The sequence below is a fragment of the Lentinula edodes genome (assembly GCF_021015755.1).
Source record: "Lentinula edodes strain Le(Bin) 0899 ss11 chromosome Unknown C8R40scaffold_49, whole genome shotgun sequence".
In the NCBI taxonomy this organism is placed as follows: Eukaryota; Fungi; Basidiomycota; class Agaricomycetes; order Agaricales; family Omphalotaceae; genus Lentinula; species Lentinula edodes.
The window spans coordinates 163754-188278 of NW_025764355.1; the positions used below are offsets into that span (position 1 = coordinate 163754).

General features: G+C 45.6%; 6 protein-coding genes across 6 annotated transcripts; 4 read left to right on the forward strand and 2 right to left on the reverse strand.

Annotated features, from left to right (window-relative positions):
- Positions 1-68: 68 nt before the first annotated feature.
- C8R40DRAFT_1128327 (uncharacterized protein) lies at positions 69-2186 on the forward strand. Its single transcript, XM_046229097.1, has 11 exons — positions 69-538; positions 599-719; positions 774-842; positions 905-949; positions 1004-1135; positions 1206-1265; positions 1333-1428; positions 1490-1540; positions 1594-1623; positions 1685-1789; positions 1849-2186. Exons 1-11 carry the CDS (start codon positions 342-344, stop codon positions 1999-2001), a joined length of 1059 nt encoding a protein of 352 aa, XP_046081098.1. The 5' UTR covers positions 69-341; the 3' UTR covers positions 2002-2186.
- C8R40DRAFT_1128331 (Acireductone dioxygenase ARD family) lies at positions 2187-3527 on the forward strand. Its single transcript, XM_046229098.1, has 6 exons — positions 2187-2227; positions 2287-2552; positions 2632-2666; positions 2743-2807; positions 2907-3034; positions 3159-3527. Exons 2-6 carry the CDS (start codon positions 2328-2330, stop codon positions 3252-3254), a joined length of 549 nt encoding a protein of 182 aa, XP_046081099.1. The 5' UTR covers positions 2187-2227; positions 2287-2327; the 3' UTR covers positions 3255-3527.
- A 595-nt stretch (positions 3528-4122) lies between these two features.
- On the reverse strand, positions 4123-5376 carry C8R40DRAFT_1176112 (uncharacterized protein; the record flags this gene model as incomplete). The annotated part of the gene is made up of 1 exon (XM_046232458.1): positions 4123-5376. The coding sequence occupies one exon, from the start codon at positions 5374-5376 to the stop codon at positions 4123-4125; it is 1254 nt and encodes a 417-aa protein (XP_046081100.1).
- A 571-nt stretch (positions 5377-5947) lies between these two features.
- C8R40DRAFT_1163308 (ribonuclease H-like domain-containing protein) lies at positions 5948-7456 on the forward strand (the record flags this gene model as incomplete). Its single annotated transcript, XM_046230354.1, has 6 exons — positions 5948-6007; positions 6071-6306; positions 6359-6552; positions 6622-6710; positions 6767-6916; positions 6977-7456. 6 exons carry the CDS (start codon positions 5948-5950, stop codon positions 7454-7456), a joined length of 1209 nt encoding a protein of 402 aa, XP_046081101.1.
- Positions 7457-15535: 8079 nt separating this feature from the next.
- C8R40DRAFT_671938 (alpha-L-fucosidase-domain-containing protein) lies at positions 15536-16485 on the forward strand. The gene is made up of 3 exons (XM_046235835.1): positions 15536-15747; positions 15806-15917; positions 15974-16485. The coding sequence occupies exons 1-3, from the start codon at positions 15638-15640 to the stop codon at positions 16283-16285; spliced, it is 534 nt and encodes a 177-aa protein (XP_046081102.1). The 5' UTR covers positions 15536-15637; the 3' UTR covers positions 16286-16485.
- An 8-nt stretch (positions 16486-16493) lies between these two features.
- C8R40DRAFT_1176116 (uncharacterized protein) lies at positions 16494-21762 on the reverse strand (the record flags this gene model as incomplete). The annotated part of the gene is made up of 4 exons (XM_046232459.1): positions 16494-19021; positions 19075-20218; positions 20275-21623; positions 21681-21762. 4 exons carry the CDS (start codon positions 21760-21762, stop codon positions 16494-16496), a joined length of 5103 nt encoding a protein of 1700 aa, XP_046081103.1.
- Positions 21763-24525: the final 2763 nt, after the last annotated feature.

Genomic DNA, 24525 nt, shown 5'->3' on the forward strand with positions numbered 1-24525 from the left:
AAGAAAGAGAGAAAGCATGATTTCAACCAAGCTATTTGATTGACGCCGGGCTCTTGGATCAAGCCGGTTTAAGTTTGTTTGTGCCAGATGTGAACCACCTCGTTTCCCTTGAACCCCGGCTTGAACCTTCTCTCTGGCTTTGTCCTGTTTTTGGCTTTGAGATTGAAGACCAGACGCTATAAAGCGCTATGCTATCAAGAATCAACTTCATCGCATTCTTACCTTACTCTGTCTCGACCTCCTAGTTTTCCTGCGCGTTGATCGCCTTGCCAGTTTTAACATCTCACTATCTCCTACTCCTAGCATTTTTTCCACATTGACCTCAACTTCATCCGTTCACTATGTTTACTCCCGGTGCCGATATCCCAGTTAACGTTATAGTCGAACTATTGAAGACAGCAGTACAATCTCATCGTCCCTCAAAAATCATTCGGGAAACACAGGACATTCTCTCTGACGAATACCTCACCAGTTTACAAGTGTTTCTTTTTTCGGTAAAACCAGAATGGGCTAAAATGCCAGATCAAATACAGTCACTGTAAGACATGTAGTTTTCTTTGTAGTATTATCACATATGCTGATTCGAGATACCATGAAGCGGACAGAATGCTTGCGACAAAGCTGCTGATTCAATGGAAGGGAAAAGATTCTTTCTCGCTACTTATTTCTCCGCTCGTAAGGCCAGGGCGCTTGCGAAGAAGTACCGCAGAGTGGTCAAAGTAAGTGAGCTGTCAACCCGTCTACTCGATATAAGTTTAATGGAACTTTCATAGAGAAATAGCACCTCTTTGGAACTTCAGCTTGCCAGTGAAGGTTATAGTTTTGTACAGATTAGAAATTTGGTGAGTACACGTTTGAATTTCGCCAGTGCTTTTCAACATTCATAATTGCGATTTTCATCAAGAAACTGGAAGGGCTCAATACAGCGTTGAAGAACGCCCGCAAGGATGTGAGTTTTATGCACAACATGTACGTCGCTCTTCGTCCTCTAATTTCACTATAGTATCTCGAGAAACAAGAAAATACCGTGGACCCGTCAACTATCCCTTCCAAGTCGACGGGCCAGCCTTCAGCCAATCTCAAATCTGTTGCTTCTCCCGGTCTTGACGAATCTTATCACACACCGACCACCCCTGTTCGCATTTCCCCTTGTGGCCAATCCTGATCTTTCACTACTAACGAGTCTGGTTTTCTTCGATCGATAGGTTACAAAGCCTTCAATGATATACGATGCCTCTACTGCTACTGCCGTTGTTTATCAAGAAGTACTTTATATTTAAAGATTCCACTGTCATGCATAATTCTCATTTCTCCTTTGTGTTTCGCTCACAGGCAACAGTCGAAAACCCAGTCTTAATTGCTCCCGCAGAAATGTTTTGCTGCGAAGGCGCAACTTTGCCCAAAGGCGCTGCGATCGTCGTTCTCCATGTAAGTCACAACTTTGATTGCATCTGAATTCTGACTGTAAGCTCAGATTCCTTCTAATTAGGGAACGTCATTTCAACCCAAGCTCTCAGTATCGGATGATGAACCAATCAAGGTGACCAGATTATTGCGCTCTTAAATATTCTTGTATTAAAGTTGGCCCTCAAGCCAAATAATACCTCGGAACAAGGTCCCGATGTGAGTTATCTTCTCTCATACGATATCATATCAGTCTCAATGATTGCAATTCCATGGACAGTTGAAGGCTGAAATACAGAAAAATATCGATGATGATGAGAAACAGCGTCTGATTTCCCTCGCCCGAAACCTGGTACAGGTTGAGCTGCGACAAGCCCAGTCTGCCGTGAGTTGTACTTTTCATGACTCTGCAGTGGTGATATTCAGAATGTTTCGTGTTGATAGGCCGAAACCGATAGTCACGGTAGTGATAACACGGACAGCAATTTTAGCTCTTCACAAGAATGTATGGAGGACTTCAAAGCTTTTCTCCAAGTTGCTTTAGGACAAGATGTTTTCGTGAACAGCGATTATTCTTCTGGTGTCGGAGAATACTAAGTGGAATATGAAGATGTGTACTGGACAAATGAAGAGTCTGATAGTACAGTAGACTTGCGTACAAGCTGTAGACCTCCTAATGGTGAAGGACTTTGATATGAGCCAGTGAACGGGAAATCGCATCACCTTCCTTTTCATTTATGTTTCAATTATATCATTACATCGCTCTCACGTTCAATATTACAACCCAGAACTACCACCACTATCTACTGGCTTATAATAGGCTGTAAGTTGAACTTAGGAATACCAATACTCTTCCTTCAAGATCTATCCTCTACATCTCAGCGATCGCATCCAGTTCATTGAGCGCAAGCACGGAACACGCAATGCATGCCTATTACTTCGACAATCAACCCGGGGACCAACGACTTCCACACCACGACCTCGAACCATCTAGTTCCGTGGACGTCGAGACGTTGAAACGTATCAAAGTAGAATCTTGGAATATACCCGTTGAGAAAGGGTATGAAGAAAAGCTAGATTCCATTGCGAAGGAAAGGGCGTATAAGAATAGGGATGTGATTACTTTGTCGAAGGAGATTTTGGGAGAGGTGAGTCCCTACTCCCTGGGCCACGTTTTCATTTATTGCTCTTACAAAAGAATGTCGTGGATGATTAATGCATACCTAGGACTTTGAAGAGAAAATCCAAGTTTTCTACAAGGAGTAAGTCGTAAATGAAAAACGACTTCTACACCAAGTCGTTTCGGGTTTGCTGATCAAGTTGCCTTACTGGGTATAGGCATATCCACGAAGACGAGGAGATTCGATACATCCTCTCCGGAGGTGGATTTTTCGACGTTCGTCGTAAGTATTACCCATATACCATCTCTTCTTCTTTATGTAAAGCCTCATTGTTTAAGCACTTGACATACTCATGATATAATTTACACCCCCACCTGACAGAGGCCCCTACGAATGCATGGATCCGTCTCGCTGTATCCCCGGGCGACTTACTCATCATCCCCGCTGGGATATACCACCGCTTTACCGTCAATGAGGGAAACATGGCCCAGGTTATTCGCTTGTTCAAGGTACGTCGTTCATAGAGTCTGAACGCTAGAGATTCAGCGCTACCCGGAAATTCCGTCGCACTCTCTCTGTTGAAATTTTCGACCCAGGTGCATGACAACTAAAGTCGTTATACTATATCTATAGGACGAGCCGAGATGGACGGCTATCTATCGCGGAGAAGAGAGTGATGCGAACCCCCATCGGATTGAATATCTCAAATCGATTGCAGTAGATGCTTGAAGAGTCATTTGTGTTGGCGTAGGGGCATTTGTGTTGGCGTATGGGGCATATGCAGGAAGAAAAGTTTCATTGTCACTGAATTGCTCCGAGGAACCTTGTTTACTAGCATCTTCAGAATTCCCAGGCGCAAGGCTTTCTTATGTTCAATCACAATGCGAAGTCCGTCTTCCCTCAATCCCTCAATCCCTCAATTGACGCATGATGATGATTTTGGGAACCTCGTGCAGAACTTTTGTGAGGACTAGTTTTTTGCATTTGAGATAAATTGAGCGCCACGATGGCTCGTGTCTTGAAAGGAGAGCGAAAACGCTTGTTTCTGAGTTCGGGTTCCCGAAATAAGTATCAATGTAGAACTTTACATGAGCGGATGGGTCCTACTATCCTATCTTGAGTTGTAATAAGGTCTGTAGTTTGACCCTTTCCCGAGGGTGGACTTCCAGGTTGTAGTAGGTTATAGTAGATTGTAGTCAGTGAAAATACTTATAGAAGACCACAACGAGTGGGAGGAATTATAGAACTCGGAAATGGTGACAAACAGTCTGTGATTCGGTATAACAGTGTTCGTATATACAGATCATGTTCATTCGAAATGTAGATATATGTAATAGACATTGTCTACAAGTAATGCATCGGGAAAGAAACTGTTTCCTAAAATGAAGCTACTACTATATCGTGAGTTGTAGGTTAGTTATAAGTTATACAAGGGGAATACAGCCCGTAAGAAGTTGTGCTATATTCTAGAATTACACTGTCATAAGTGGCTAAGTATTACATGAGTAGTAGGTCGTGAGCAAGTCCAAGAAAGAGAACGAAAAAGGTCGGGTGATAAATAGTGCTAGACTGTATGCGTGACGAATAGTCATCCACCTCATGAACGCGCATTGGAAACTTGATTTTTCGATATCCTCAACGGCGGTGTATCGATCGTAGCAGGAAAAGTAGGTACTTCATCAGCGTACAAAGACTCCGTTTCGGCTTCCTCATTGTCAATCACCGACAGGCGATGTGCGTAATATGGAGGATCCACTGTGTGAATTGTGTGGCTGGCGATCGACGTGGTCACTGATGTGGACCGTGAGGACGAAGACGTGTCCGCGAACGGGTTGCGGATGGTTAGCGAGGCTGCCTCGGATGGAGCAGGGGATTTAGTCCCAAGTGTGCTTGCGTCACGATGTAATCTTTCTGCTTCTGTATGCTTAGTACGAGGCGTGAACGGAATGTACTCGAGAGAATCAGAGCGTTCAATACGAGAGATCTTGGTGGAGGATCGGGTCAAAGGTTTTCCTCTCTGTGCACGACGAGCACGAGATTTCAGTAATGCAGCTACCTTAGTGGTGTTGCCTCGTGCAAGGGACGTGTTTTCGTCTGCAACTTCGGGAGCAATATAAGCGTTATAAAGATAAGAAGGAATTTTAGGTATTGGAGGAATTTGGGTGTCGTCCTCCCAAGCTTTATGTATCCGAGTTGAAGCGGAAGCCTGTGAATAGGCGGACATGGAGCTTTCAGAAGCTGCATCGTCAATCGATACTGCTGAGGCAGGGTTGTTGCTATTATGTTCCACTGCAGGGACTGCTGTGGGTGCTATCGAGGGTAATTTTGCTGGATACCGTATAGCGAATGGGGCAATAGAAAGAGGTGGAATGACCAATGGTGGAAGCGACGGCCGAGGAGGAGATAGAGACATAGGGACTTCCTGCATCACGGAAGAGGAGGAAGGCAGAGGTTCGAGCATGTCGATTTCGGTGTAGTTCAAGGAAATTTCAGGGTGCATAGGCCGGGCTGGGATAGATACAGTCTCCACATATGGATTGTAATCTCCTTGACCAAGCTGCGAGATGGTTGGGTAGAGGAGCGGATCTGAGCCATCCATAGATCTTCCTCTCCCGTCTTTGCGAGAACCTCCTCCACCACCCTTGCTACTTTTTTGACCCTTATTTCGTTGACAAAGAAAATAGACCAATCCCGCAACAATCAGAGCCACGAGAATCCCTGCAATGAGTCCTCCTACTATGACTTCAGTTGTAATATCAGGAGTACTGCTGTTGCTACTAGTCGGGCTGATCGTGCTGGTGACTGTGGATGCGGCGTTCGAGCTAGATGAGGATGTGGTAGTCGGTGACATGGTCGTAACAAGAAATAAAAATGGGGGTTCATCGCTTACGATGGAAGCGATGGAGTATTTAGCTGCGCGCACGGTCAAGTACAGCCCGAAGATTATGCCGAAACACTTTAGTTTTATCTCCACCTACGCCGAGTGTATCCGAAGGGTCCACTGCCTCGAGGACTTTTGCTCAGCACATACCTAGGGAAGTTGTAACTAAATAAAAAAGTGGAGTATTCAACATCCAATTCATGTACTCTGTCACTGTGATATAAGAGCTTTTACCCTTTACTTATTTGAGAAAAGAGTAGTACCGTAAGAAGGTCGGCGGCATTTCCTTTTTGGTGTTGGAGTTTGAGCTGTGCGCTTTTGTTCCGTCCACCACCGACGAGCACCGAAGGTGTTTTTGAAACAGTTGTTTTTTTCTTCCGTGTGCGACCAGTTTCATTGGACGATGAAAGAACTCCTAAGAACTCAGATGATGGATCGGCGATGTTGGATGATGGGGTGATGAGAGGACGCCGAAGCGCTCGACGCTAATTAGCGCTAAGGCATAAGCGCCAAGAATTAATGAGGTTCTCGCATATTCTTCATGTCAAAAAGCGTCCCAAAATCCAATGCTGCGTCTTCAAATTGGCTTGCTTTGCAAAAGGTCTTTCTGTCCCATGCACCTCTTTAAGTGAAACTGCTTTTACTTACAGAATGTCCTCGGTAGAAGTTGAGCAACAAATCTACTGGCAAGAAGCCAGTGCAACGCTATGAATCTGGACGCAAAAGACGGAAAATCAATCATTTTGAAGAGAAATCAAAGATTTCCCCCTCGACCCCATTCTCCATAACGGCTGAATCGTCCAAACTTGATCTGACTGAAGACATGAAAAACGGCGAATCACTTTCCAGTCTTAAACGTATGGTTTTTGGCGAGATGGATTATTCGTCCGAGCTCAAACAGTCAGTAAGTCTTCCTTGCAGGTTTTCCTTGATCCCCATTGAATAAATTTAGACCAGGGAAATATATAGGTATCGACTGCGAAATGGTTGGTGTTGGGATTGACGGATCGGAATCTTCGTTGGCCAGAGTTACGTTGGTGAATTATCATGGTGCAGTACAGATGGATGAGTTTGTGCGGCAGAGAGAGCGGGTGGTGGATTATCGGACGCAGTATAGCGGGATCAGAGAGTCGGATATGAAGAAAGGTGTGTTGCGCGTTTCGCGAGGTCGTTATTTGAATTTTAATCACTAATTTCTTTCTAAATTATTTCTAGCGAAGCCTTTCGACGAGATTCAGAAAAAGGTCGCGGAATTGTTACAAGATCGGATTCTTGTCGGACATGCCATTCATAATGATCTTAAGGCATGCCAAGACCGCTGTTAAGCTCAACCTCTTCGGTACTCATTCATCTTTGTCAGGCACTTCTACTATCACATCCTTGGAATCTCACCAGAGACACTCAATATCTTGCTGGGAAATCCAAGGTCGTACGGAGCAAATATGTTGCTTTACGAAAACTGGTCGAACAAGAGCTGGGCATTGTTATTCAAGCTGGAGAGCATTCTAGTGTACGTCGAAGTCATATCATGACCGCTCCTGTTCTAGCAACTAACATCTATTTTGGGTAGTTGGTTGATGCACGGGCGACGATGGCAATATATCGTCTACATCGTAAGGAATGGGATAAGGGTAGTGCGAGCACTCTGAGGGCATCGACCATGATCAAGATGGCGAAGACCAAATCTCGTCATAACGGAGCCGACGAAGAGGAGATTGATGTCGAGGATAGTAAAATCGATGTAGAGTCTCCAGAGGTCGAAAGGAAGAGAAAAAGGACTGCAGGCGACGAGGACCCAGATGATCCAAACCCTGAAAAGACTCCTGATCAGTCGCCTTCTAGAGGTTTGTCAAATAGTAAAAAGAAAGCAAAAGGTCGTCAGGAAATATTTCCTGGCGGCGGTCGTAGAGGTGTGAGCTCTGGGTTGTCAACTATCGTTCGGAAGGGTGGAGGTGGAAGTACCACTGATAGTGACCGACCAAAAACACAGTGGTGGAAGGAGCTTGGAAATGCTGGGTCGAGTGGGTTGAAGGGTTCTCTACGGCTTTGAACACTGAATGTACTGGACAGCCGCATGTATCGTATGTCACTCTCGGAATTTAGCCTTTAAGAACGCTTACTGTACGTTTGCACGTAGCTATGACTAGAGAATTGTCTACTTTCTATCTCTGAGGCCCACATTACTGTTACTCATGCTATTTACTTGCCCATCAATGCCTATCAATGCTCTGTGCCAATTCCGTGCGTTGCGCACTTAAATGCATGGGATATGGAGTATGGTTTAATCTATGGTCCCGGGACTGCATTATCGATTGTCAAACTGTGGAAATTTCTCGAACGCCTCCATTGATTTCATCGCAGCCAAGGTGACTATGTAGATTGACTTGGCGCCTAGCTGAACATTCACTATGGACAACAACCTACCAACAAGAAGATGGATATCACCTTGTGAAAACTATCAACGTACTAAAATGGTAGGCGCATGCATAATTTCGACTCTTCATCTCTTCCTGCAGCATCCCAAAATACACCATGCATTTCTCTATCCCTTTTCTTACCCGTTCAAAGAATCTCACCGTCACTGACCAGTCGGAGGATTCCGGAGTCACCATTGATGATGATGCTCGTACCATGGATGAATTGCTCGAAAACGACGACAATGTCTTCGAGGAGTTACCAGTGGAGACTAGGCGAAGACTTTTGCGATGGAAGCTTGCTGTATATTTCTTCACCGGAGTCATTTTCATTCTCCTGGTTACGCTGGTAGTGATAGGCATACAACCTCGTTCAGGGAAGGAACTCGAAGAACCCGGAGACGATGAGCCAGTGTGGGATGACGATAGTGAACACATTGCTGATGATCCTCGATTAGAGGTCGGTTAACCTTCGATCTTCTCTATTCTCCGTGATTTCCTGAAGTGATTTATAGAAATATCAAACACCTTCCGACACCACCTTTTGCGCACCATGGCCTTTGACCGCTGCTGAATCTAGGTCAAGTTTGAATCTAGATACAAAAACATCCCAGGTCTCGTTCGACATTCCCGCCAATTCAGATCTCATATTCTTTATCTCCCGTGGACAACCCACTAAAGGCCATCTCACCGTAACCTCAAACCGAATGAGGCGCCTAGAAACTATTGCTGTGAATGTCACTGCAGAGTATGATCATCGAGGGCATCTGGAGCAGACGAAAGCGTGTTATTCTGAAAATGATACTGAAGGTGGTATTATGATTTGGGTATGTGTTCATCGACATTCTTTGTGTGACATCCGTAACAAGACTTTACTATTCACGCAGGCGAAGGACATTGATTCGTCTTTATTGCCAAGTTTCAACATCTCTATCGAGTTACCCTGGTCAAGTTTCCGAGACTTTAGTACAGACTTGAGTGGGGGTGCATATACACAATCATTCGGTGATTTCTTCGATCTATGGAGCCCGAACGGATTTGCAGTTGTGAGATTGAAGGGAGGCAATGAGACGATACGGTCATTGGTAAGTATGTTCGCCCAATGATGATAAATACATGCGTATAGCTAACCCAACATACTCTTTCCAGGGAATGTTCGCAGAGTCAGCATTCATTCAGACCAGTGACGCTGCAGTTTCAGCCAACTTCTACAGTAGCGACGCAGTCCATATAAGGACTACCAATGCACCTATCGATGGTGTAGTATGGGCGTTCGGCCAAAAAGACGAAGCCATAACGGAGGTGTCAATGAAGACCAACAATGGGTAAGGCTTCTTTTTCTATGTCGATATTTTTGGTTCTCATTCATCTGTATGCTTGCCCTTTCCAAGCCATATCCGAGCTGCATTGACTATGGCCTCGGACTTCAACGCCGTCAAGCTCAATGCCTCTCTGCATACTACCAATGGGGTGTTGAATGTCACCATGCCACGCATGCCCTTTCTAGACCCCGATTATAAGTTCATCATCGACGCCTCGACTACCAACGCTGCTTCGAGTGTCTTCCTGTCCCCTGACTTTGCCGGAACGTTTGATTTACGAACAAGTCATAACGGCAAGACACAAGTTCGATGGGACTCGGGTATGCGGGATCCCTGGGGAAAGGGTAGAAAGCACAAGTTGGATATGGCGCATTATGAGGATGTACATAAATCTGGGAAGGTTTATTGGGGAGACGAAGCGCCGGAAACTATGGGAGATATTAGAGTGAAGACCACACAAGAGAATGTGTGGCTTTACACTTAGTTATGCGTTCATTTTGTATCAGGTTCTAAAAACGTTGACCCGTGCACTATTCTATTCTACATATTACATTGGGGAGATCGGTAATTGAGCGGAGGAGCAACACTTTTCTCCCATGATCTTCCATCGTAATAATGTCACGCTGCCTCGCAGCTGCCTGGTTCCTCTATAGTAACTTCTCTTTCCTCCCATAACGATGCGGCCCAAGCAACCTAAATTGAAAGCACCAAAGTTCAAAATAAAGGTAAGCATTCCCCATCCTCAATGTGCTATCTCGTTTTTATACATGTTAGGAATACAATGATCCGGGATACTCCAAGTACGTTGTCGTGACGAATCCATGGTCGAGACCGAGTGCCTCCAGTGGTAACGGACGTCGTGAAAACCCGGAGGTGGTGAAAGAGAGATTTGCGAATACTATTGGAGGATGGTTCGAGAATATGACCGGGAAACGCGTAGAGACGATTTATTTCCAGAGTAATAAGGTGCGAACGACGTTTATCAGTCAACGGCTTGAAGCTGACCGGTTCTTGCGAAGGAATTCATCATTGTTGAATTAGACAGCTCTGTAAACGTTGATCCTATCCTGGGCGCACACCACACGCAGGATTTCTTCAAAAATTCCACTCGTGCAGAGATTTCGGAGATCTATCTGTACGATTATCTGCATCAAGGATGTCCAAATACAATTCTGAGTACGTTGAAGTACATTCTCCAGTACATTGCCTGGAATTGTTGTCGGATGGACTAGTTCTAACCAATATTGAACTGTATGCCTGGATTCAGAGTGGGAGTCGATATCGCCGAATTATGATAAAGCAGATTTGGCAAATCTTCGCGTGAAGGAAAAGAAAGATTATCCTCCTCCAAGGAAACCCCAGGCTTTGAAGCCACCGACGCACTTTGCTCAACCGTTATCGTCTGAGGTGCAAGAGCTCTTGATTGGTAAGCGATTGCTCATGGCCTTTGTTATGCTAACTCTTACTTCACATAGCTCGTCGCGCTTCTTATGATGAATCGCTACCAGCAAATGCAAGGTTGGTTGTCGATATCTTTCTTATGATTTCCCTCGCTAATAACGGATTCAATTCCTGGTGTCAAAACAGATTGCCTGACCCTCCTAGCCCTTCACCTCAAGATCGTTCTCCATCCCAAACGTCTTTGCTCAACAATCCTGGTCCTCTAAGTTCAGCAACGCTACACGTACCGCCGCCTGAATCCTTCGTTCCCTATGTTCCGCCAGCTTTTTTGGACGCTATGCGTAACAACAAACAATCGATCTCAGATCTCCGACAAGTTGAATCGCACCTCGACCCGGGTCGTCGCTCAGTTACACTTGATGATGAACGTGACCCGCGTCGATCACTACTGTCCATTGATTCTCGACGGCATACGGGCGAAATGGAGTCGCAACGCGGACGCATCGGATCGGGAGTAAATGTGGTGATTAAACCTGAGCCTCAGACGCGTGAGTTTTTTGATGATGTTGTTCTCAAGCAATTGTTTGCTCATATTGTGAATTGAGCATAGACGATATCCCGACCGACTTTCAAGCGAACGCGGTCCATAGGCAGTTAAAGGTTGAAGGGTCCAAAAACAGATTAATTCCAAAGGAAGAACAACACGGTACGAAAGTTCATCTTTAATATACCTAATTTGAAAACTTTCATTTTTGTAGATCATCGCCTCAGCCAATACAAGCCAGAGGGACGCGCTTCGCAGCCTTTTAAACAACCCAAGATCGAAGACCATGGGGACGCTCTACCCCCAAAGAAAGAAGAGGAGCCTGGTATGAACGCCCCTCTTGTTCCCTGCGGTTGCTTATTGCCATAACAGAAAGTCATGTCAGTGAAGAGAGGATTCGGCTTTGGAACGAGCTGCAGGGATTAATTCAGGCTCAGGCTCCATCAAATCCTCAAGTTATGAAGATTGAGAGGTCTGATGACAGCTTAGGTTTCAAGAGGGAAGGGACTGGTGTGAAATTATAACTGGCTCTGTTTGTGTACAGCTCTGAGTTCACAGTCACACTGCAGATGATCGCGGATTCGGCTCAAGTAGTTCAAACAGAGGTGATTCGCAACAAAATCAAGCAAAGGTCGAGGGCCCTGATGAAATATTGCTCCCCAAGAGGGAAGAGCCTGGTATGCCTGTTTCCTGACCCATTTAAAGCTCACTTCACCTATCATCCTGCAGAAAATCATGTCAGCGAAGACCGTATCCGGCTTTGGAACGAGCTACAATCATTGCTTCAAGCTCAAGCCCAGGATAATTTGAACACCGGGCCTGAACCCAAGGTAGAACCTGATGCTAAGCACAATACACCTGCGGTCGTAGTTAAGACGGAGACTGGTATGCTTTTCCTGTCTATCAGGCTCGCATGGAAACGACAACTCTTTTCCAGGCAACATTCCATTGTACAAACGGCGTTCTCAAATTTCTACAAGCACCAATGACAATCATTCACAACCCATAAGGCCGAAAGTTGAAGATCCTGATTTTCAAATTCCAAAACAAGAACCTGTCGGTTCGTGTACTGATTCTTATACTGTTGCTTCCTAATTTGTATCATAGAAATATCCCGTATAGGAACAGAACGTGTGCACCAGCACGAACTGATGAGGAGGCCGGAGATGAAACCAGATGTTAGACGCGGATTGGACGTGACTACAGTCAAATCAGGTAGAATATTCTCCATGTATGTCTTTACCGTCTGTTTGCTAAATGGGTTTCAGAACATATCCTTCCTTCGAACTACCTTCCAAAAAGAGATTCTCTTGGACAAAATAGATCATTTGATGCTGTACGATATACTTCCAGGGCTACTGCAAAGGAAGAAGAATATGGTGCGCCGTCTGAGGTTTCAGTTTAATTCTTTACCCTGACGTGTTTCGAAGGCCAATCCAGGTATTCACTAGACCCTAGGGGTGAAGATGGCCTTCCAAAACCTCAGACCCATGCGGTGAAACGTGAGCGTGATGACGAGGCTTCTGGTGGCCCAGGACGAGGCAGAGGCGGGGACACTGGGAATAGTCGTTATTCTGATTCTGCATCCTTTTGGAAGACGGAGCGCAGCTCTCGGGGACAATCAGGGGGTAAGTAGTATCATCTCTAACGACATTGTACCACGCCGATGAAAATTCCAGGATACCATGACACTAAGAGGGTGAAAATGTAGTGTTACTATACTGTATATCTCTTGGAGCAAGAATGTATCTTTGTCGGTCCGGTTCGCGGTCCACATCTTGTTGCTGGAGCTTCGAAAATTCTCCGACTCGTCATGTTGTACAATTTGAACTATAGGATTGAATGATATGTTGGCTGCCGATATGCAAGTTCGATCAGGAGTGCAGTCATCACGGCCCTTCAAAGTCATGTTGGTCCTTTTTCACACAGGGAGAACTTTCAGAGGATTTTTGAGGTGGAGGCTGGTGGTCAACTGATTCACATAACCTGCTATCCGAAGTCTTGTATATGAGGCAAAAATACTGACGATGATCCTTAGACTGCCCTGCATTGCCCACAATGAGACTGGACCGCCTGAAGATCAGCCTACCTCTGTTGTTCAGCACTTTAAGCGTTGCAACGGAGCTTCCCAAGTTTCCTTTCATTCTTTTCCCTATTGAGCCTTTGTTCGACAATCAAGCTGCGTCCGTCAACGGATCCATGGCGGATTTCGATGGTCAGGGGAACACCTTCGATGGTCAGTTCCTCCCATCGGAGTCATACATGTACGATGGAATTACGGTGCGTCAGCTGTTTGATGGTGCTTGAATTTTCATGAAATATAATGATTTAGTATCAACTCCCTGCCACCTGGGGCGCAGCCAACGATAATGTGATTGCCAATAACCAGACCCTCATGTTGTCAGAAAGCACTTTTGCGCACGAGTTGCATGTACTGTACTCCGGTGATAATAGTGGAGGTTTATCATTTTAAAGTGCAGCTCGAAGCTTGGAATTAACTTGGCTTTTTTTAATTTAAGATGCAACGTTTACAGTTAATCGATTTATACTCACCTTTGTGGATGGGTCGACTCAAACTCTCACCCGTGAGTCTCTTTCATTGATCCAGCTTATCATATTTGTGTCGATATGGAATGCACAGTGGAGGCTAGTAACTGGTGGGGTTGGCCAGATTTAAACCCAGGAATAATTCAGACGTAGGTTCATTGAATCGGTCCCATCTACCTTTCTGAGAAAAAATCTAGTCCATACAGCCTACAGGCAAATGGAACTTCAAAGAACTTCAATCATACCTCGATCTTCCAATGGTCGACAGCTGTATCTTCAGAACAACCATTGAAAAGCATCACCTTCCCGGTGGTAAACCCCGGTCATAGGTTGCATATATTCTCAATGGCGTTTTCGCCTTCAAGTATTTCAATTGCTGATGGTCCATCGCTCGTGGTACGAAGAGCAAAATTCACTTCGAGATGGGAGATGGTGAATAATACACGCGCGCAAGCAGTACAAGTTACGATTGCAAACCTATTGCCCACCTTCTCAGTCTCTGCCAAAACCTCCATTAATTCCCAGCATACAATTGAGATCTCCGGGCCTAGCGTGACGACCGTGTCGCCAGGTGTCGTTAACAGGCTTGTGCCAGGAGATCAAGCAAGAGTGGACGTGCTCATTACAGGTAGCACTACAGGTTCAAAAGCAACTATTATTATCAAGAATTTTACTGGGAACATTGTTGGAGAGTCTAGTGGATGGCCCTCCACTGCTTTGGCGACAACTTATACCGCAGATACGACCTCCTTGAGCGCACATGAAACTCCCAGTTGGGTTCGTTGCATGATTTAAATCAGCTGGTGACTCGTGCTGATATCTGTCAAATTAGTGGAGGAAGGCAAAATACGGAATCTTGTGCGTTCTTTCGAAACTTCTAATCAATGTACCAGCAAGTCATTACAGTACAGTATCCATTGGGGAGTGTATAGCTATCCTGCCTGGGTGTGTTACAACTTAGTCTCCCAGCTCGCTAATATATTCACTATGAAGTTCAGGCTCCTTCGAATGAGTATGCTGAATGGTACAAGTGAGTATCTTTGTATGCATAGTCGTTGGGGACACCGCTGACCTACATACGCTACAGCTATTATTTGCACAACCCGCCGAACTCTAGCAGTCCTACATGGGTTCACCACCTTGAAACATACGGGCAGGTGAGAAATTTTTACAGAAATTCAGCGGTAAACTCACATAAAGTGGAAATAGAACGTTCTTTACGACGACTTCATTTCCAATTTTACGGCTTCTAAGTTTAACGCTAGTGCATGGATAGATCTCTTTGATCGAGCAGGAGCCAGATATTTTGTTCAAGTAACAGTAAGTCAAACAAAATACTTATTTGTTTCGCAGGAATCAATCCGTACGTATGTTGACTGCCTTGCAGAAACATCACGATGGATTTTCTCTCTTCGACACTGGGAACACGACTAATAGATCCGCAGTCGTTTTGGGACCCAAACGGGACCTGTTGAAAGAGCTTTTCGACGCAGCTGCCGAGAAACCTCATATTCATCGTGGAACATACTATTCTCTTCCAGAGTGGTTTAATCCAGACTATGCAAAGTACGGTTTCGGTGAATGGCCAGGGGGCCTTGCCCGCAATCCGTTCAACACTACACCTGCATTTGAACCTTATACTGGGCATCTGAATATCTCTGATTATATCGAAGATTTGCAATATCCTCAAATGTTGAATCTCGCTACTCAATATAACACTGAAATCATTCGGCAAAAAGTAAAAATACAGTTTCTAAATGTGGTACACAGTGGTGCGATATCGGTGGTCCCAATAACACCCTGGAGTTCGCTGCTGAATTCTATAACCACGCCTTCGCTAGTGGATACCAGGTGACGATGAACAATCGTAAGTTACTATTATACAGTACACTATCTATTCTTCAACTTCGATAACAGGTTGCGGTGCTGTTCCCGACTTCAACACACCAGAGTACGAGACCTTTAATTCTATTCAAACCAGCAGCTGGGAGTCCAGTGAGGGGATGGATCCATTCAGTTACGGATTAAACACAGCGACAAATGCCAATGAATATAAGAATGGGACGACGATTGTTCAGACCTTAGTGGACATAGTCTCGAAAAACGGCAACTTGTAAGATTGCTTGAAAAAATGAAAATGACCTTGACGAGGGTGCTGAATTTTACTTCAGCTTGCTTGACATCGGTCCAACTGCGGAAGGAGAAATTATTGCGCCCATGGTAGATAATCTTCTGGCTGCTGGATCATGGCTTGAATATGCTGGAGAGTGTATATACGACACGGTATGTATTATGTTCATCCCAGTTGAAGTGTTCAAGTGATTTGATTTTGGCCCTAGGAATATTGGTTCCAGACATCACAAGACCCAAATCCTCCGATTGGCCTTACCCCTGCTCGCTTCACTACCACTCCAACAACATTCTGCGTTGTCGTATTCGATACACCGACCGACGATGAAATTATCATTCACAAACGCCTTCCGCTTCTTCCCGAAGACAAAATAACGCTGCTTACTCCGAGTAAAAGCCAAATTTCTCTCCCATGGTCAACAGATTCTTCAGGCAACTTGATCGTCAATATCTCTGAGAGCGGTGTCAAGGAAGTTCAATACGCATGGGCCTTCAGGATCTCGTATCAGCTCATTAATTGACCAGCATATTGAATGAGGTAGACATACTTATAATTAGTTGTCAGAAGTACGTTAGTAGGGCATGGTAAAATACATAAGTGGAAATATGAAGATATTTAATAGACTATTGCATGCGATTATAATATGTAGTAACAAGAAAATGGTGATTCATACAACGATAGCGAAAAACAATTTGATAAGTTATGGAACAAACTTGAGACACGCACTATCAATCGTCCACGAAATCCAACTTCGACTCCAGGTTTTGCAACAGCCTTTCCGCCTTCTCTCTCACTAAACCTCGCTTCTTTTCCTTTTTTATCACAGGTATTTCCTCGCGCAAACGTTGCCCAGATTTAGTACGCCGTATATCTCTGGAGGGGAGTACTGGGCTTGTTGGAAGCGGACTCAGCATTTTGGATGTGGAAACGTGCGTATGGGTCAAACTGTTCGATAGCGGGAGAGATAGCCTTTGCCGACGGGATTTGTCCTCGCCACTATGATCCTGCACTATCTTGTCAATTTCTCGCTCCTTACCTTTCCCCTTCCGAGATTTTTCTTTCTGCTGCACGAAAAGCATCTCCCGATCTTGATTGTGTCCCGCTTCCCTTTTTTCCATTATATTTCTACCCTTGGCATTTTCTGAACCTTTTTTGCGAAGTAAGCCAGGTGCCTTACTCGATGAGCGGCCCAAAGAGACAGAAGATACAGAGCCGGTAATACTGGAACGTCGCGGGATCGTTACTGCTACGGTATGGTCATATGATTTGTCCGAACCTATCAATCGCGCTAGTTTAGCGCCAGCAGCTAACCGTGAAGACTCTGCAGACAACCCACCCAAAGTTGTTCCTGTATGGTGAAAGTCGGGGATCAGAGGGGGAGTTGGTGGCTTGTCTGGTTGCGTCGCAAAGGATGTAGAGCCTAGGATAGGCATGCTCGGTCGTCGAGCAGAAGTAAGACTAGAATTTTGCAATTCCAATTCCAGAAGCTCGCTAGTTGTACCAATCAGTCCTGTTGACGCATAGTGCGACAAGTTCGGACCGTCCCGCACCATGCCACTGATCTGACGAGTATGCTTGTTTGAACGGGAATTCAATTGCTGATGCTCAAGGAGAGTCATTTCCACGCTATGACCCGCTTGCGACAACGAAGGCGATGTCGCAGAGGAAGGAGGGTCAGACGGAGATAGACCAAAGCTCAACCGACGCCCGTGGGGTCTATTCAAACTTTCGTTCGACGATGGAGAGGTGAGGAATGATGGTCCTCCGACGACAAGTATATTGTCTGGAGTGGCGGGCCTTTGAAAAGTCGGAGTCACCGCGCTAGTCCCTACAGATGCAGTAGATCCAGGGACACAATTGATTGTGGTTTCCGAGGGAATAGATGTCGAGGAGGCATATTGCGGTAGGCCCACTTCTTTTTGACGTACGAGGGGTGAAGTTAGAATTGTGTTGGGTGAAGTTGGAATCGTATACGGTGAAGATGACGTAACAACCCCGGTCGGCTCTAGCGCCCTGCGCTCTTCCTGATAACGACGATGGTCATCTTGCTGTTGGTAATCCCAGTAGTCATTCGTGTCTGTAGAACTTGCAAGGCTTTCAGTCTCCAGGCGGTCAAGCCGGGCATTCTCTTCTCGATGCAGTCTAGCTTGGCGATGAAGATCTGCCATCCAACCGACCCATTCCGCATCACTACTTTCTTCACCACTCTCGCTCGAGTCGATATCAACATAATCAAGCCTCAAAGAAGGACGGAGAATATCAGAACTAGAGGTAGAGATGTTGGTGGTGGACACCAGAGCAATTTGCTGGCCAGAATCGATCAAAGTTCTACTAGAAAGATTTCCACCACCAGGAAATTTGAGCCCAATGGCGATATTCTCTTGCTCCAAGGTCAATTTTCTATCCTTGCGCTTCCGCTGCCTCCGCATACTAATGGCATCCTCTGCACTGTCCCCTTCCTCGTTGTCGAAAATTCGATCGCCAGCCGCGGATTGGATGCTTGGGCTCCTTATGAGTTCCATTGGGGCTATCCTTAGCCCTAATTCCCTCGTAAGCTGCGCGAGACCCGGATTGTCACCCCACAGGAACTGATCCATAGCCTTGGTGAGTTCACCCATACCAGCTCTTTGGGCCTTGGTCACGACCTCGAGACGCCACTCTGGATACGGAAGAGCACCGAAAGTTCCAAGGGAGTTTTTCTGCTGAGAACTTAAAATGTTTAACTGCTTAGTTTCGGATTGTCGCCGACCGAGTGTAGAATTGAGTAGCGAAGACGTATGAGTACTGGAATTCTGTGTGTTCGACATGGTAGCGAGAAGACGAGGAGAGGGCGGAAGGCGAAATTGTCTTGAATCTTTGGGTGCAGTAATCGGTGATACGAGGGATTGAGTGCCAGCTGGGGTATCATTCACCCAGGAAGAGTTGGGATTGGAAATGACTTCCGTAGGAGCTTCAATGCGAGCAAGGGGGGAACTCGAACTTTGATTTAGCTCCTTAGCAGAAAGAGTAATTGGGGAGACCTCATCAGGAGAAGATCGCCGCTCTTGATTCTGGGTACTCCATGACCACCGAGCAAACGAGGGGGGCATCGCTTGCTCTGGTGTAGGGAATGATGAAGGAAAGGTCGGGGTCGGAGCAGGTGCGGCAGGGACGTTAGAAGATTTTGGCATCTGAAATGGAGGAAGGTTTGATAGAAAGCTGGAGTCAACAACATGAGGTGCATGACGGTGAATAACACGAAGGAACGATTTGAAAGCTGAAGAGTATAGGTTGAGTGAACGGAAGTAGGTCTATAAGCTTTGAACGCACCAAAATCGTCTCCGAGGTCCAAGACAACCCACTCTGATTCGGGATCAAGTTTTTTTCCGGAATTCTGCGATGTTAAATTTTGCCTCGTATTTGAACCTTTCGTGGAACTAGGACCCTCTGCGTTGTCGTCAGCCCCGCTGACAACAACATAGCTAGTATCAACCTCAGTATTACCCTCGTCCTCTTCTTTATACCACATCCCCCCTCGCTTCAGTGTTGTGGACGAGTTGATCTTAATTCCCTTCCTTCGCCACTCCGATGTGCCACCAAATTGACCATTGCTGTAACCATAACTACGTGCAGGCCCGTCCGAAAATGGGCTGTCATTCTCGGTATGTGCAAAGACAGGAGACGAGAGTGTACTTCCGGAGCGGTCTGAATCAGCGTCTGACTCCATTATAATGTGGGGGTGTTTACGGTCGCTGATGTGAGGGCTTGAAACCACGGGTAATTTCTTCCGGCCACCAACTAGATCAACAGCGTCGGCTTCATCGTCCGACGCAGCCCCTTCCTCTTCGGTATGTACCTCAGAAAGATTTTCACTAGTACGCCCGCTGATAACTTCCGGGTGGAAAAGAACTCTCCGTTCCGATGCCGATAAAAGACGAGGTGAAGATAGAGAATCCAATGGCGTTTCACCCTTGCCCTTATCTCTGTCCGAAATGATCATGGAGGACGAGGGCTCCTTGTTTAGTATAACTTTAGAAGTAGGAGGAGGAGGCGGAAGAGGTTTGATCTGTAGCATGATCTTCGGTCTTGATATTGAAGACGATGAGGGCGTAGGTCGACTGGGTCCTTCGTTTGGATTCCCCGTCAGAGCAGAATAATTCGAGCTATTTCTAGGATGAGACATGCTCTCGCTCCTTGATAAAGAAGAAGGCTTGGACAAGATAACGGGGGTTTTTAGCGTAGAATATGAATCGGGGGTGTGACTGGAGGTGTTGCTCTGTGAAGCGCGTCTCGCATATGAGGGGCTCGGTGATACGGAAGCGGGATGTTTGGTCGTGGTTATCGGCGTCTTGAACTTCGCACATACAATGTATTGAGGTAGAGAAGACGGTAATGTTCGCCCGAGCTGGTCAGCATTGCGTATTTCTGTGAGTGAATCCAAAGGAAGAATTTGAGCGGTTGTCGAGGACAATTCCTAAATCGTGGATTGATCAATCAAAAGGGTCAAACAAACGAAGTATAAAAACTTACAGAATTTTCCTTCTTCAAATGTAAAACGCCATCTTTGATGAAAACCCATCGTTCGCGCCATTCGAGCTTTCCTCCCTTTCCTTTCGAACGATGTCTGTTATTAGAGATATTTTGAGTAAGGCTAGACTTCGAGGTCGGAGCAGTAGCATTTCGACTAAGGGACGCCATGTCATGATAGTTGCTGTTACTTAGTTTGGTCGATTTCCACATCGATGTATGAATATCCAGATCATTCCCAACTGAGTGTCTATCTTTCTTCATCTTGACCCTGGAAGAAGGAGGAGGTCTGAGGCCCAGCGCAACATCGGCAGGGGAAAACGAAGCAACCTTGACAGGCCCTCCTGCGAGGACTTCCATGGTCCTCCGAGCGGTTTCAGCATGCGAGCTGGCTGCTTTGGACACTTCTTCGACAGAAGCATCTTTTCGCCTGCTAGATCCCTCGCGAGCCAGGGACCGGACTTCAGTGACCACATGAGGCTCACGAAAAACAAGTCGAAGGGCTTTCACCCAGCCTTCCCAATATGGCTCGATATACTTTGAAGTAATCTCCCGCGGAAGTTTGGTCACAACTCCTAGACGATGAACCTCTAGAAGTTCGTAGGGCTGTATGTCATAATCGACAATGGTGTAGTGCTTTTCAAGGATTTGTCCTGTAGAGAATCGAATGAGGTTGAGAAAATTGGGATGATACGTGGTGTGAGAGCCTCTAGGAAGCGAGGCCGGGTTCACGCGCGTTTTGCTGGGTAGAATCCTGGAGGCAACAGAGGGAGGTAGAACACTTCGCTGGCCAATCGAAGGTCGGTCATAAAAGCCTAGATATTGATTTCGGTTGGCACGCCTGCCCATACGAGGGTTGGTATCAAGCTCAAGCTCGAGCTCGTCGATATCAGACTCATCCTCCTGGGAGTCCCATTCATCATCTTCTTCATAGCCCATACCAATCACTTCTCCTTCGTCCTTTAACTTTACAGCATCATCTTCACTATCATCCTGGGGATCTACGACGCCGATGGGCGCAAAGGTTATAGGTGAAATAGGCCTTCCTCGACTTCTTCGTTTTTTGCGCTTGAATTTATCTTCCTTCGATATTCCATCCAACTTGGAGGCAGGACTGTGAATTGGACCTCCATTTGAGGGTGGAAATTCTGCGAAGACGATGGGCGATGCTGGACGACGAGAGGGTTTCGTTTTTGGTTTAGCGGGGGGATGTATGGGTGGTAGATTGAAGTTCGAGGTGGGATTGGTCCGAGAAGGACTACTTGCTATGCATTTAGCCACTATCCATGACTTAACTTCATTAATCGTCCAGGCAGAATCCACATGAGTGACAAGCCATTGATCGTATGGAACTGTCCCGCGGAAGGAAAACAATTATTTGCAAGATCAGAGCACACAAGCCAGCTTACCGAAACGACAGGCTATAGTGAGCAATTTTACTTCCTGCTTTGCTTCTTTCTCTTGGAAGCAGTAAGTCTCTCCAGAGGCCATTCTAACTTCCCCAGCGAACTTCCCAGTGTATCTTTGATGGTAACAACCGCACTTTGAGTCTTCAAAACGCTGAGCGACGTAGAGTAGCAAGACTGCTGAGGTAAATGAGAAGGAAAGAGGATCCTAATGACAGTCCACTTCTGGCAGGTTCATTGGCGCCTACACACGGAAGACAATAATTCGCGCGTCTATTCATGGCATGCATTCTCGGATCTGAATCCTGATCTCAGTTCAAAGCTTTTAGTATTGGCAATGACTGAGGGTGCCAATTAACCTCGTTCCCTGATGTATCATTGTTCGATGCGGGAAACTCAGAGCTTGCCGGGTTTCGGATTCAGATTGCCCATTTCATGAAACATTGCCAGCACTGCCAGTCAGTTCTGTAATCTAAGATTGTACAGTATGGTTCACTGGTCGTTCGGGAATCGGACCTGGTAGCCTTTAACTAACCTATCCTATCCTAAACTCACCTCTCGTTCGATGTGATCATGTCTTCCTTTGAATAGATCGATACGATAGAGCTACAGTTAAATTAGAATACTTAATAGTATGACAGTGCTGAGTTTCTCAAATGAGAGGGCCCTCAAGCCATCCGAGTCAACACGAGGGAAAGATGATTTACACGTCGATCTCCATTTCACAATCTGTGGCAATATGAATGGTGGAGCACTCTGAGTCGATCTTCAAGTTGAACACCCTTGACCTTCTTAGTACCAGTGACTGGTGAATTCATTTTTGAAAACTCCAATTACATATATTGTTGCTTGAGTATGCGCGATAGCACAGATAGATGTTTTGGTAGTTAAAAGAAACACAATCAACTCCCTACAAAAGTCAGTAATGACAGCCTCACTCACAAAGATAGACATTGTCGTGTGAACAGCGTGTGCAGAGGTACTGGTAGTTATATTACGATGTAGGGATCAAGCTGGTAATCCCGCATTATTGCTTGAAGCATGGGGGTAATTCCGGGATTTATAAAGCGTATTTTTTTCCAGACAGGCGCCGTAAGGGATTTGATTGAGTTTTGGCGGCTTTCCTGACCTTGTGAACAAGTCGAAGTCGTTAGACAAAAGCCCTGACTTATGAGCAGAGCAGTGAAGAGATATGAAGAATTGAGCATAAGCAGCCTAACTGTCCCACCTGTTCAAATGAACCTTGAGCAATAGCCCTGATTCGAACATTTTCTATGGACGAGACAGAGGCATTGTGCATCACGAACCAAGCTCAGGCTAGCTGTAATCACGATAAAATGACCAATAGGGGTGATGTTAATATTGCCGTTCTGTTGGTAAAGAGAATCATTCGAATGAGCGAACAACAAATGGCTAACGAAGGTGTCTATAGGTGAACTTTGCCACTTTGACTCCATATTTAGTGGAGATAGAATGATAGGTTTCAAGTTCAATTTTGATATATGGCATCAAAAACACTGTTCCCGCTATCATTGGCATGGAGTATCTAAGAAGGAATGAGTGAATATAGGGCTGTAGTTCAAGCTGAAGGGAAAAGAAAAGTTAAGAACAGATGAAGGACCCACCCGAGAATTTATTCACAGTACAAAATTCCACTTGGAGAATGTGCGCAAATTCGACCGTGGTACTGCCCTGGTGCTGTCGGTAGTCCATCGCCAGTCGAGAAATTTACTCAAAGAATTCTGATTACCCTAGTGTCGATCAAGAGAGGAAAATTTGGTTTAAGGATGAATTCAGACCCGAGATAAGACGTAGCGGTGCTGCTACGGTGATTTCCCCGGTCAGCTGTAGCTTGCGGAAATCCTAGCAATCCTAGGATACAAATGATCAACGAAAAGAGCTCCGATTCAATGCAGACAGCTACCTACAGCTACTCACCGAAGCCCAAGTCCAAGCGGAGCGGATTTCCAGAATTTATATCATCGAAATTGTACTTATTAAAATATTATGCCGTCCAGCTCGGTAGAACCTCATATAATATTCTCGTCGATGAGAAATCACAGCATTGATATCATTAACAAGCTATAGATCGAGGGGTCATATTATCCAGTAGTATCGTGATGATCGGCAGAAGGTGTCCATTTTTCATTCTATGAACTAGATCAGGACAGATTTACGGTTTCGTTCGACACATGAATAAACTTCTGTGCGCACTTACACGGCGAAAATATGTTTGGACGTTTTCCCAAGACGACTAAATATCTGCTGCGATATTTTTGAGACGATTATATCGTTAGCGGAGCCACGCGTAAAACATTCTATCTGCAGACACAGTCAGGCGATGCGGATGGTGAAATGGAGTCCTATTTGATGGTGACGATTGACACGAACTGACGAAGCTATTTCCCCCAAGAATCTCGTGGGCGTGGCGCTCCAGTCGCAGTGAGAGTGCGGCAGACGGCAGAGTGCAATAGAATGGAATTCGGGTCGGTGTTGCACCGATATTACTACGGCAAAAACATTCAGTCTGATCATAAAGGCATCCTAACCTTCCACCTGCTTCCAAAATTCAAACCGAGACTGAGGTATTTCGATAGATCTGTTGGATAAGGTACTTCCAGAAGTCCGTCCTAGAAGTTTCAGATTTTTCAATGGTGTCTGTACAGGTTGAACGAGCAGCGCTAACGATAACAAAATCATGGGGTGTCAATTTCTGAAGCTGATGTGCACGGACATATACCGCAGTGCTGCCGTGAAGTGGAAGTACCAAAGATTCCCGAAAAAAGTGAGTATGTCAAGTTCGTAATGATCATATTGTCGGGAGCTGCATTTACACCATTCTTGAATT